The 13870-nt window shown below is 40.5% G+C and overlaps 1 protein-coding gene across 4 annotated transcripts in view; it reads left to right on the top strand.

Moving 5' to 3' along the window:
• The window catches only part of CEP162 (centrosomal protein 162), a 95099-nt gene that overhangs the window by 31773 nt on the left and 49456 nt on the right, over positions 1–13870 (top strand). For all 4 annotated transcript variants that reach the window (XM_074948048.1, XM_074948050.1, XM_074948049.1 and 1 more), the window contains exons 11-15: positions 4799–4880; positions 5274–5562; positions 6075–6342; positions 8995–9143; positions 11964–12191. In XM_074948048.1, the coding sequence (XP_074804149.1) occupies positions 4799–4880; positions 5274–5562; positions 6075–6342; positions 8995–9143; positions 11964–12191 (1016 nt within the window). The remainder of the gene's footprint in view (positions 1–4798; positions 4881–5273; positions 5563–6074; positions 6343–8994; positions 9144–11963; positions 12192–13870) is intronic.

Below are 13870 nucleotides of genomic sequence, written 5' to 3'. Positions count from 1 at the left end.
TAATATATCACATACACAAGTAAAATATATAAGCCTAGGGATAAAATTTTTCGGAAGAGCCTGCGTCCCATTTTCAAGAGAATCTTAGGCCTTGTCTACGCTACGAAATTAGGTCGATTTTAAAGAAGTCGATTTTTAGAAACAGATTTTATACAGTTAATTGAGTATGTCCACACTAAGCGCATTAAATCGGCGGAGTGCGTCCTCACTACCGTGGCTAGCATCGACTTACAGAGCGGTGCACTGTGTGTAGCTATCCCACAGTTCCCGCAGTCTCCGCTGCCCGTTAGAATTCTGGGTTAAGCTCCCAATGCCTGATGGGGCAAAAACATTGTCGCGGGTGGTTTTGGGTACAGGTCCCCCTCCCTCCGTGAATGCAACAGCAGACAATCGTTTCGCTCCTTTTTTCCTGGGTTACCCGTGCAGATGCCATACCACAGCAAGCATGGAGCCCGCTCAGCTCACCGTCACCGTACGTCTCCTGGGTGCTGCTGGCAGACGCGGTACTGCATTGCTACACAGCAGCAGCTCCTTCCCTTCGCGCCAGACGGTGCAGTAGGACTGATAGCTGTCGTACGTCTCCCGGGTGCTCCTGGCAGACCTCGGTGAGGTCGATCGGGGTGCCTGGACAGACATGGCTATCCTCCTCTTAGAGCACCGAATGGGAGCCAGAGACTCCAGGTCATTCTCTTCTTTAAGTTTCGTCTCATGGAGATTCAGTCGGGCCTGGAATATCCTGCGAGCTGGAAGCTTCTGCCTCAGGCTGCTCTCCCAGCTGGCAGCTCCACACGGTCGCACCTATCCCAGCCTACCCCTTGTTCCCATGGCTCATGAAGCCTGGACAGTAGTAAGGAGCAGTTCAACCATAGGCTGAGCAAGTGTAGAATGGTGGTAGAATGTGCCTTTGGACTTTTAAAAGCTCGCTGGTGCTGTTTGCTGACTAGGTCAGACCTCAGTGTAACGAACATTCCCATTGTTATTGCTGCTTGCTGTGTGCTCCATAATATCTGTGAGAGTAAGGGGGAGACATTTATGGTGGGGTGGGAGGTTGAAGCAAATCTCCTGGCGTCCGATTTTGAGCAGCCAGACAACAGAGCGATTAGAAAAGCACAGCAAGGCGCGCTGCGCATCAGAGAGGCTTTGAAAACCAGTTTCATGACTTGCCAGGCTTTGGTGTGACAGTTGTGTGTGTTCCTCCTTGATGCAAACCCGCCTCCTTTGTTAATTTTAATTCCCTGTAAGCCAACCACACTCCCCCCCCCCCCCTTCGAAATAAAGTAACTATTATTTTGAAACCATGCATTCTTTCTTAATTAAAAAAAAAAAGAGAGAGATAACGGACAAGGTAACCCAAGTGGGGTGAGGGAGGAGGGAAGGACAAGGCCACATGGCTTATTTTAGCCACACTAAAAATCAGACTGTTTTGAATGACAGCCCTCTGTTGCTTGGGCCATCCTCTGGAGTGGAGTGGCTGGGTGCCCAGAACCTCTGCCCCGCCGCGTTCTTGGGCATCTGGGTGAGGAGGCTATGGAACATGGGGAGGAGGGGAGGCGGTTGTACATGGATGCAGCGGGATCTGCGCTCTTGTTGGCTTTCCTGCAGCTGCAACAGATGCTTCATCATGTCTGTTGGCTCCCCCAACAGACGCTTCATCATGTCCGTTTGGTCCCCCATTAGCCTCAGCATCGCATCCTTCTCCCATGCTTCACACACACTTAATTCTTTCCTGGCCTCTACCACTGAATGCCTCCATGCATTAAGCTTTGCCCTATCAGTGCGGGAGGGCTGCATGAGCTCGGAAAACACGTCATCGTGAGTGCGGTTTTTTCGCCTTCTAATCTGCGATAACCTCAGGGATGGAGATGATAGGGGGACTGCATGGTCACCTGTCCTGCTGAGTGCTTCTGAGTTCGCCATGCTGACCAAACAGGAAATGAAATTCAAAAGTTCCTGGGGCTTTTCCTGTGTACCTGGCTAGTGCATCAGAGTTCAAAGTGCTGTACAGAGCGGTCACAGTGGAGCACTCTGGGATAGCTCCTGGAGGCCAATACTGTCGATTTGTATCCGCAGTACCCCAAATTCAACCCAGCAAGGTCGATTTTAGCGCTACTCCCCTCGTCGGGGAGGAGTACAGAAGTCGATTTTAAGAGCCCTCTAGGTCGACGGAACAGGGTTGGTTGTGTGGACTCAGTCATTTTTAAATTGACCTAACGTGGCTAAATTTGACCTAACCCCGTAGTGTAGACCAGGCCTTAGGCTCCTAAGTAGAGCTGGCTGGGAAATCTAATTTCAGTTCTGTGAAAACTTTAGAGTTTTCGGAATTTTTTTAATCCTGACTCAGGACAAAAAGTTGTTCTCCATAATTTTCACAGAACTGAAATCCTGCAACATTTCATTTTGGAAACACCAAAACATGCTCCCAGGATTCCTGGGTGCCTCTTTGGCAGGCTGCAGGGAAGCTGGAGACCAATGAGGCCTTGGCAGTTGCAGAGTGAAATTGACGTGATTCTTATCAGTTTCACTGCTAAAAGACAAGGAGTACTTGTGGCACCTTAGAGACTAACCAATTTATTTGAGCATAAGCTTTGGTGAGCTTGCTGTAGCTCACGAAAGCTTATGCTCAAATAAATTGGTTAGTCTCTAAGGTGCCACAAGTACTCCTTTTCTTTTTGCGAATACAGACTAACACGGCTGTTACTCTGAAAAGTTTCACTGCTGTCCATCACTGAATAACAGCGGTGAAACTGACCAGACCTTTTAACTTGACAAAAGTCTGGTCAGCTTCAGGGCTGCTATTCACTGAAGGGCAGTTATGGATCTAACAAAAATCATGTCAATTTCAGTCTGTGGTTTCCAGGGTCCCTGGCTTCATTGCAGCCCATATGGTGAACTGCTGGGACCTGGGAAGCCTTGGGTCCTTTCTAACATACTTGGTGGGTTGAAGCTGCAACCCTGGGAGTGACAGCTCTGAGGCTCCTGGCTGAGCTGGGTCTACCAGGGTCCCAGCTCCACTTTATCCTACCCGCAAGCCCCATCTGCGGACAATCCAGGGATGAGATGACAGGGAACCTTCCTGGGTTCCATCAGAAGTTTGTCAGATTCAAACTGCTGCCTTGAAATATTTTGATTTCCATGTATCAGAAAATTATGACAAGAATATTTTGTTGGAATTTTTCTGACCAGCTTTTCTCCTAAGTCTGTCTTACTGACTTTCAGTGAGACTTGAGCTTCTAAGTGCTTTTAGAAAATGGGACTTAAGCTCCTGAATCACTTAGGCACTTTTGAAAATTTGACTCTAGATCTTCTCCCTGAAATCCAACCACGGAGTGGATCTTCAGCATGTGAATCTCTACTCCCACAAGATGAGGGATCAGCCACATCAGTGGCACTGTCTCTTCTCTTCTACTCAAACTCTTAGAGAGTGCTACACCAGATCACAATCTACAGTGGTAGAGAGGGGGAAGACTACACAGGTGATAGGAATGAGAAGGCAGGTTGCACATTCCCAGCAAGGATAATATAGTCTGATACAGTTATCTTTCCATTAAGCACCCTTCTGGTATCCTAAAGGCATCCAGGGCGAACGGAGTTCTCCAATAGCATTGTATTGCCAAGGAAGAGCTGATGGGGGCCAGAGCTGATGCAGAGGTAAAGGATCTCCATGTGGATGGCCTCCTGCAGATCCCAGGAGATCTGTCATGTTCTTCGACAGCTCTGATTACCTTACCCAACACAGATTCAGACTTGAATGGGACAATATAGGGAAATCGACAGGAGCCAATCTTTGCAAAGACCTCCTTCCCCAACAGCTCTCTCCCATGGGTTTTACTACAGGTGGATAGGATCTGGCCTACAAAGATTCGTACTACATAAATTTCTATTTTAAGAAAAGATTTTAATTTGCTTTTGTATTTGTAACGCCTTTTTTAAAGCTTAGAAACAAGATCTTCTCTACCCGCTTTTTCTGTGTGACAAACATTAACAGGCTAAGTTCTGCTCTTAGTTACACCAAAGAATTGAGGAGAGTTATTCCTAATTTACACCATTTTCCGAGATGATCTAGTATGTCTTTTCCATCTCTATTTGCTGTCTGTGATTTCTTTTCACTACCTTAGAAGCACTGGAGATTTTGGAGAATTACACACTACTGTTTGGCAGAATTTAACTCAGTATCTCTTTTTGTTTTGCTTTTTAATGGGGTTCAAGTTAACAGAGCTTTCCTTTATTACTGGTTTTGTATTATCCTTATCAATGTGTTCAATACAGCACTTAAAACATAGTTAGTGACTTAAGTTAAAAATGCCAATAAATATTTTATGCAATAATCAGGCAGAATTATACCATTTGGAATACCTGTGCCTAACTTAAAATAGCTGAATAACACCTGAGAGATTGTATGTAGTTTCTGGATAATGAGGGTGCTTGTAAAAACAAGACACACACACAAAAAAACCACTCAAAATTAGTGATTCTGACACTTTTGTGTTAGAAATTACTTTTATGGTTGAGACAAGTGTGGGGTTTTTTTGTTTTTTTGTTTGTTTGTTTTGCAACATCAGTGTATTATTTTATATGGTAGGTATCTTGGAATCTATTTGATGCCAAGTTAAATCAGTAAGGGGCATGTTTCAGAAAGCTACATGATATTTTTGCCAAATACTAAGTTATAGCATTTGATAAAATATGTTTTCTAAATCTATCACCCACTCAGAATTGTAATAATTTTTTTAAAAATAACTAGTTTATTACTGTGTATTAAATATTATACTTAAAATTAATAATGTATTCCACTCCTTAGATTTGCTCACTGTAGAGGAATTAATGAAACCCATTAGAGCAGATTCATCTCATGCAAGAGGCTTTGATCTGGAGCTTGTAAGGTATTTGTTTTAGAAAATGCATGTTTTAACATCTTAATGTCCATGAATTATTTGTGAAAATCATCTTTCTGAATAACTAGGTTCATTTTTGAGCTAGGAATCTAGATTTTTATTGTGCTAGATAATTTAGTACTACAGGGTGTACTTTGTGCTGATCTGTAAAGTGAATATGTATTCTGAGTTGGTCTGGCCACTTTTGAAAATAAGATCTATTTCCAGTAGACTTACTCCATTAGTAAACAGAGTTTAGAAGTATTGCAAGTAGCTATTTCAAAAATGAACAGTCTTTTGACCTGGCAATGGAAATAACATTGCATTTGTGTGTCAATTTCAGAAAAAAATTGTAAGCAAATTGCAAGTCTTGTTAAATGCACTTTTCTTTTTCTTTTTTAGTCCGGTGAAACTAACAGACAGCAGAGCAGCTGAATTTGTCAGTCATTTGCCAATTAAAGAACACAAAAATGATGCAGTTCTGGAGAAGCAAAGTTTAGATTTTTTGTTTGATAAACATAGTAAAGAAGAAGAGAGTGTTTTTCTCCAGGCAACTGCAAAAGAAAGTAGTGAAGATAGTCATCAAAAAGGGACTGATAAAGAAGACCAGATTGATAAAGAGCAGCTTGACCTTTTGAGACAAAAAATACAAGATTCTGCATTGTTGCATCAGGACAGCAAAATTAATAAGGTAAGCCATATTTAGCTATCTTTTATCTGTTTAAAAAAATAATTTTAAATCACATTTTGAAGATTGTTTTTACAAACATATTTGCTAGAAATGTCTATCCATAATTTGGGGATTCCCAAGAAAACATTATTGCTATCTACTGATTAGGGTCATGACTCCAAAGCTGAATGCCAATTTCCAAGACGACCTAATAGGTCTTTTTCATCTCTACCCTGTTGTCCATTCCACCTAATAGGCAGTTTTCCCTACTCGGTGTGATGTCTTCTTTTCACTACCTTAAAAGCACTGGAGATTTTTATAGAATTACACATTTTTCATTTGTTTGGGTTTGGATTATTCATTTTCAGCTCCATCAGGAATTTTATTCCTGTTTATTTAAGTATAACTCTTGTAACTGGCCCAGTATTCTGTTACTAGAATTATATTTAAATAAACAGGAATAGAACTGAAGTTACCTTCGGATTTTATTATAGTCTAATGTGGTTGTTACAAACTATACTTATTCTACACAGGCTCATCAGTCCAGCTCCTGGAGGAACAAGGGATTGGATTCAGTGATTAATAAGCAAATAATGCACAAGAGCACTAGAAGTACAGCTCCTTTACATAAGAAGAAATCTCCCATTGGACCTCATATATTGGTTAGGAGTTCTGGATATGGTAAACCTACTTCACCCTTAAAACAACTTTCCACAACTACTGAAAAGAGAGCATCAAAAGAAGCTCTCAAAAAGCCAAGTTTGAAAGCCAAATCACCTCCAGATAAAGCAAGGCAAAAAGGTAAACTGATAGTTTTATACACATAATTTTATCTTAAATGAAGAGTTCAGAGGTTAATTTTTGTTTAATCCAGAGGGCTTTTGGTTTTGATGTTACACGCACAAAATAGTGTTAGATTTTATGTGACATACTTTTTCCACTTCTTAAAGATGAGTCTTATAGCAGTGTTAATTTTTCCTGAAAGAATAAATCCATGTGAGATTCCCAGGATTCCTGCATGTTCCTGAGGGGTGGGCCTAGATGTCATATTTTCATATTGCAGTCAGATTGTATGATATTTACTGCATTGAACAAATCGATGTATTTTGATATCACGGACTCATGGATATCATAGTCAGTCCGAAAGTGAAATAAGAAAAATAAATGTAATCAGTTTATGCTTGAATAGGCCTACCCAGAACTCATTGTAGAAATGTAATCTTTTTTTTTTTGTAGCATATTTTACATGTGGATTTCAAACCTTCCTTTACTGGGCTAGTCAAATCTTCCGTCGATTTTGACGACATTCAAACTTTTAAGGAAAGTGCCTGCTGTCTTCAAAAACCATTGTTTTTTCATTAAAAAAACCTTTTTTATAAAAAAAAAAAAAACTAACACATTTTCAATTTCCTTATAAAAATTCAAAATTTTCCATAGGGAGGAAAAAACATTTTTTGACCAGCCTTTTACTCTAGTCATATGTAATTATTCAAAGCCCGTGCTCCTCCACTACATTTATTTAACTATTGCTGACCAATTGAATAGAAAATAATTTTGCCTTCAAAAACACATGTATGTCTGTTTATACTTACTAGAGTAGAAACTATAAGTATTCTCCAACTAAAAAAATCTCCATTTCTGTTAAAATCCCTTTGGATAGTTCAACTTGTTGGAGTGATATTGTAACCTCTTTCAGTGTGGCCTGTCCTGTTCTTTATAAGCATTTTATCTTTATCCTCAGTTGTGCATTTTGGCACTTGTTAGAAAATACAAAGAAACATTTGCTTTTATTTCCCATTTATTTCCAGAATTAGTTTTTTCCTTAATGCCCATTAATATGACATTGAGGTTGCCCACTAAGAAAAAACCTCCTCCAGAATTCTCTGCTTCCAAGTGGCTTGTACAGCAGAGACTGAACTACAAATAAAGACAGAATTTCAGGATTTGGTTCATTTGAACTTTGTAAAATTCCTGATCAGTTCTGGCATCTTGTGGGCACTATTTGTTATTTCTGAGGCACTACAGGCATCCACTCTGTGGATGCTCTCACATTCTCGGCACATTCGATAGCAACTAATGTGGTCTCCAGGAAGCACATGGAGCGCACTGTAGGGTAAAACAGCTCGTGTCTGTGTTCCCTTATTTTGAGAGGACGAGGTTTAGGGAGCTTCTGGATAAAATGGTGACAGAGGTGGTTGGTAAGGAAAGGTATATTTATCTTCCTTAAAATTCCCAGGAAAAATACCTCAGGTAGTCCTAGAAGCAAACAACTATTTCACAACCAACAGTAGCAGAGCTAAAACCTGAAAGAGACCAGCTCTTCAGAAGAGCAAAAGGCATCTGATTTGCAATATGGTCACTTACCAATATATTTTCCTGCACTATATGTAGAAACTCCTGTCATCAGCTCAGGTTTTTTTTTGGCAGGAGTGTATGTAGTCTCTAGTATTTCAGTAGTTACAGAAAACCCCCATGTTCTAGGCTGCCGAGCTATAAATTGTTGAATTTATACCCTAGGATGAATTTCACTGTTTGTCCCAATGTCAAGTTAGAAAGGCAAGGTGGGTGAGATGATATCTTTTATTGGGCCAACTTCTGTTGGTGAGAGAGACAAGCTTTTGAGCCCACACAGAGATGTAATGAGAGAGAGTTCCTCACTCAGCTTGTCTCTCTAATATCCGGGGACCAACATGGCTACACCAGCACTGCATACACCAATGTCATGTTGGCTGTTACGAATAGATGCTGAGTTTCTCAATTAAACTGTGTGTGTGTGTGTGTGTGTGGGGGGAGGGGGGTTGTTTTGCTACAGGGTCTATTTCTAAGGTTGGTGGTGTTTCTGCTGTGACTAGTATTATGTAGTATCTTCACATATATGTGGGTTGCTTGGTTCTTTTTAAAGAAAGTTCACAAAACATCCGATGAAGTGAGCTGTAGCTCACGAAAGCTTATGCTCAAATAAATTGGTTAGTCTCTAAGGTGCCACAAGTACTCCTTTTCTTTTTGCGAATACAGACTAACACGGCTGCTACTCTGAAACCTGAGCTAGCTTATTTGCTGTCCAATTAATGGATAATTATCCTGGTCTTTTGGTCTGCAGGGCATTCTGGTTATTACGTTATACTTCTCATTGTTCTTTAAGTATAAATAAAAATTTTATAAAGGAAATGATGGCTACTCCATCTCCAGTAACATTGCACATAATTTGTTGTGGATGGTCTTGAATTAACTGAAAAGCTTAACTAAGGAGTGCTTGAATTGTGAGCCAGAAGCTTGAGGCTTAGCACTGGTGGATCATATGAATATACTTGACTTTTTGAGAGCATATACATACACTATGTGTTGTTAACAAGTAGAAAATAAACATTTTTCATTGGTTTTATAGCACAGTGCCTTCACAGTCTGTCACTCACTGAATTTTGTTCTGTTCTGCTTTTTCCTCTCAAAATGAAGAAACGTTATTTACTACTAGGATAATAAGATCTGCAATAAATGAATCAGCTTCTAAAAAGGTCAGCAATATGGTTACGTCTGGCCAGTCAGTCATTAATGCCCTTGGACTGCAGATTAAGGAAATGGATTCTTGTGTGCAGACTCAAAAAGTAAGTGTTGTATTTTAAGTTATTACTGCTCAAAACTGGAACACCCGTGATGAAGAATTTGCATATCAGTTTTGTTAAAGCTTTTTGTAATACCTTTTATAACAGGATCAATAAATGCTGAAACTTGGCATTAAGAGTTTGCTTTAATCAGATGTTGATGTTCTTCTGAAAGATATTGCTAAAGTCATATTGCCACTTTAGGTTCCCAGATCAGTCTGTTTTGGTAGTTTTATGTCAATGTTGTTGTGAAAATGTTATACATTATCTAATTTCTAAACATTAATATTTCAGTACCAAACAGGTTTAATTTAAATAAAGCTTTCAAATAAAACTATTATACTTAGCATGTAAGTTAGTACCTGTATTTGTCTGTCTTTGTATTAGTACTGCATATTGTGCTTGAGCATATAATAGTATGTCAACAGAAGAATGACTTGGCTAACACGGCAAAGAGTTTTTCGCCTCTTTTATTCAGGCAGGCAGTGGGCAGCTAATAAGAAAGCAAGATTTATTTATTTATTTTTGCCTTACAAGAAATTTTATGCATTTATTGGTATTTATCTCTGGATTCTTCCTGCTTTTCTGTAAGCAAGACATGGAGTAAGGCAGCTCAGGTAGCTGTGTGTGGTCGCTACCATTTTTTTGAACCTTCTATTCAGCAACCTTTTCAAGGTGAATAAAGGCTCATAAGAGCCCAAAGGAAATCTTGAAAGCAAAGAGAAGAGCATAGGATGTTGCACTACCTGTCAGAGTGCTGCTCTTCCTTCTTCCCTGGCACCTCTATGCATACTGGGAGGATGAGGCAGCTTCCAATGAGCGTATGGGAAGCTAGACTTAGAGCCACAACAAACAAATACTTTTAAAATATTGGCAAAAATAAATTTAAAGTGCATTTATTTTCTGAAAAGTGACTAAAAATGTCATTGTGGGGCTTCATGTTTTCATCTTGGTGATTTCCGTATTAACTTTGTTCAGTTTACAAGTAAACCTTCTATTTTTTATATATTTTTATTTATATATATATATAGCCAGTACTGCAGTTTTGCGTAGGATCTGAAATTTATGTTCACTCTTCCTTGGGAATAACTGTCAATTCAAGTGATTGCACATATCCATTCCACACTAAGTGTGGGCACACCCAGTGAACTGGAAAGAGAGATTTTTCACATAGCAGTACCGATGAGGGCTGCTTGTGTGCCTTGCATCTATTTGTAATCCCAGCCAAGAGTATATAGGGTGGAGACACTCTGATTCCCCTTTAGTTCCTTCTCACTGCCTGTGTCCTGGGACTTGAACCTAGTATTACTTCTAATGGCCCACCTTGTGAGTCACTGGTTGCATTCTCCTGATTACATCACTTTCAGTCAAAGTGGCTTTTCTTGTGGCTACCATGTTGGCCAGGAGATTGGGGGGTCTGCAGGCCCTCAGAGTAGGGCCTTCTACTTTGTCCTTAATTTAAAAAATAAAAGTCACTACGAGGCCTCACCCCAAGTTTTTTAAAGATGATCTTGGACTTTCACCTCAACCAAACAATTTACTTACCAATTTTCTTCACTGAGCCACATAGTCACAAGATGAATAGAGGCTCCACACTTTAGGCATGCATAGAGCCCTTGCCTGCTGCTTCAACAGAACTAAGCCATTCTGTGCATCCCTCAGCTGTTTGTCTCCTTTGCGGACAGAATTAAGGAGCTGGCAGTTTCCTTGAAAAGAATTTCAAATTAGAGCACATCATGCATATCAGTGTGTTATGAGATTGCTGAGACCACTGCTCCTTCAAAGATTTCTGCATATTCCTCAGGAGTTCAAGCGACTTCAACAGCATTTTGGGAAAACATCCCAATTTCTGACACATGCACGTTCCTTTACCAAGTATTATGCTATTGCTGCAGCTTCTAGGGATGATACCAGCTTTGGAAAGGCAGTTCTACAGTCCCTTTTCAGGTAGAATCTGAGCTCTGCCTCCATTTCAAACTGCTTGGGAGTCACCTAGCATGGAATGGACATGTGCAAAAACCTGAAGGAAAAACAGTGACTTATCTGTTCTGTTTTTTCGAGATGTCCATTCCAAAACCCCACCCTCCTTTCCCTCTGCTTCAGAGTCTACCTTGTTATGGATTCAAATGCAAAGGAACTGAAAAGGGCCAGAGTGGCTCCAAGTTTTGTATCCTGGGCCAGGAGTACATGCAGGCACAGGCACTACCTCAATGGATACCACTAGGGAAAAAAATCCCTGGCTTCAGTGCACTTGGCACACATGCCTCACATGGAATGGGCATGTGCAATCATTTGAAGAGCAACAGTTACAGAATAGGTAAGTAGAATCGAACTGATTCGCTCTTAGCAGTATTAGCTCTTTAGTGCTAAGGAGAGTAAAAGTAGTTAGAAATTCATTTTTATCTCTAAAGTAAGATTATAGGATTTGTCACACATACAAGGAAAAGCTCTTTGAAGTTGGTGCCATTTTTTACCAGAACCATAGTATAAATATTATTTTTAAATGACATTTTAACATGACTTGCTTTAAAAAAAACCCAAAACCTAAAGACAATAATTTTGTAACTTTTATTGTATGTTTTACCTGTGAAGATCCTTCCCAACTCTTTTCTCCTGCACCCCGATATCTGCTGATATTGGGCACTTAATCTTGCTTAACTGTATTAACACTCTTTTTATATCTTCAGAGTGCTCAGTGAAATAGGTCACAGAAAGATGATGTAGTATTGGCTAACCTTAAATCTTGAATACATCTTATTGAAATGAAATGGAAATGATCAATGATCTCAATGCAGTGTTTCTCTGGTAATGTTTCTTCACCAGGATTCCTCGCTTTTCCCTGTCAAAAACAGTGAGAGAGAGCTTTATTTGCTAAAAAGAGTCAAGGAAGCAGAGGAAACGTTGAAAGCGGCACATGATTTAATTCAGCAGCTAAAAGACTCATTTTCACAGAAAGAGAAGGAAATGGAGAATAAGGTGGTAGAAATGAAAATGCAACATGATAAAGAGCTTTTACAGCTGAGTCAAGAAAACTATGTGCTTCAGACCAAGGTGCTGTACCACCTCCACCACAGACAAAGGGAAAGACTTGCTTCTGAAAACAACACTCAGTATTTCTTAGTTCAGTCATTCCTGCTCTGAACCAATTAACAGGAAATAAACGGGGAGGGTGGGTGCAAGGAGTACACTCACGCTATTGCTGTTCCATCTGAAACCAATCATAAAGTTGTTTGTTTTTCCAGAGGGTAAACTGAGTTATGCTCTTCACTCAGTCCTTATGGCTACCATGTTGGCCAGGAGGATGGGGGAACTGCAGGCCCTCAGAGTAGGGCCTCCTACATGTTTTTTTTATTTTGTTTTTGTTTTGTTTTTTAAATAAGGACAAAGTTTTCTACCAGGTCTCACCCCAAGTTTTTTAAAGATGGTCTTGGACTTTCACCTCAACCAATTTACTTACCAATTTTCTTCACTAAGCCACATAGTCACAAGATGAGTGGAGGCTACTACTTAGAAGCTTTGCTACTTAGGGGTTGTCTAATTCCTCTCTGGATACATGTATGCCGCATGCTTCTTTTGGCAGCATGTAGAGTACATATCCGCATAGCCCCCCTAGCGTGGGTGTAAATAACAGTGTAGCTGGTGAGGCCTGGCTTAGACAAGTAAAGACATCTGAAGAGTGTGTGTATGTATGTGAATACATACTCTACCCACTCTACTTGCCTGAGCTGTCTCTGCCTGTCTACACTGTTGTTTTTAACTCCTCCAGTGGGGAAGAATTCTGACCGTGAGGAGGCAGCAGGGAAAGGCTGTGCAAGCTGTCTGCTGCTGGAGTCATTCCCTGCTGCAGGGAAAAGCTCTGACAGTGGAGAGGCTTTGCCTTTCCCCCTGCTAGAGCCGTTCCTTGCCTCAGGAAAAGACTCTGGCAATGGGGAAAGGCTAGGGCTTGGGGTGGGGGAGAGGGAAAGGTTCAGCCTTTGCCTCTCCACTCCCTCCCCCACAGCAAAACTATTCCTGAGTGCAGTGAAAGGCTCTGGCAGCAGGAAGCTGCTGAAGCCTTTCCCCACTACCTCTCCTCTACCAGAGCATTTCACTGATATCTATGGCTACATGCTGCAGTGTGGATGCAGTGTGCTTTTAACTGCAGCATATGGCGGCAAGTAGTATACATATAGCTGCCACCAGTGGTATACAGTGTATACGTATCCTGTGTTACACATTCCAGGGCAGCATTCAGATTATAAATCCTTACACTATAACTATAAATAAATGTTTAATATAATGTCAGTTTCTGGTAAAATAAAAGCAGAATTACATACACCTCCTGATGTTTTTTCTACCAAACTATGCTTAAGGCTTGGCTCTCGGGGAAAGTTACCACCAGAACTTTACCAATTCAAGTATACTGCTACAGTTATACCACATGAACACTCTTAATAAGAGTGTCCACATGGGGAGTTAGTGGTATAGTTCTGCTGGTAAGTTTTCCCATGTAGACAAGCCCTTATACTGAACAGGGCCTGTTGTGCATATTACTACAATCTTGCATGTGCTTCACTTTTTCAGATAATGCTTCTATGACACCAGTATTTTTGAAGGCTCAGAGTACTCTGTTTCCGTGTGTGTGTGTGTTAATAAAAAGGAAAATAGATGCCATCTAACTTAGTGCAAAGCTTTCTCCAGAGAACTTTGTCTAACAATTGTTTTATTGACATTTTGTGTGCTTTGTATAT

The sequence above is a fragment of the Natator depressus genome, chromosome 3 (assembly GCF_965152275.1).
Source record: "Natator depressus isolate rNatDep1 chromosome 3, rNatDep2.hap1, whole genome shotgun sequence".
Taxonomy (NCBI): Eukaryota; Metazoa; Chordata; order Testudines; family Cheloniidae; genus Natator; species Natator depressus.
This window is presented reverse-complemented; position numbering and strand designations above follow the sequence as displayed.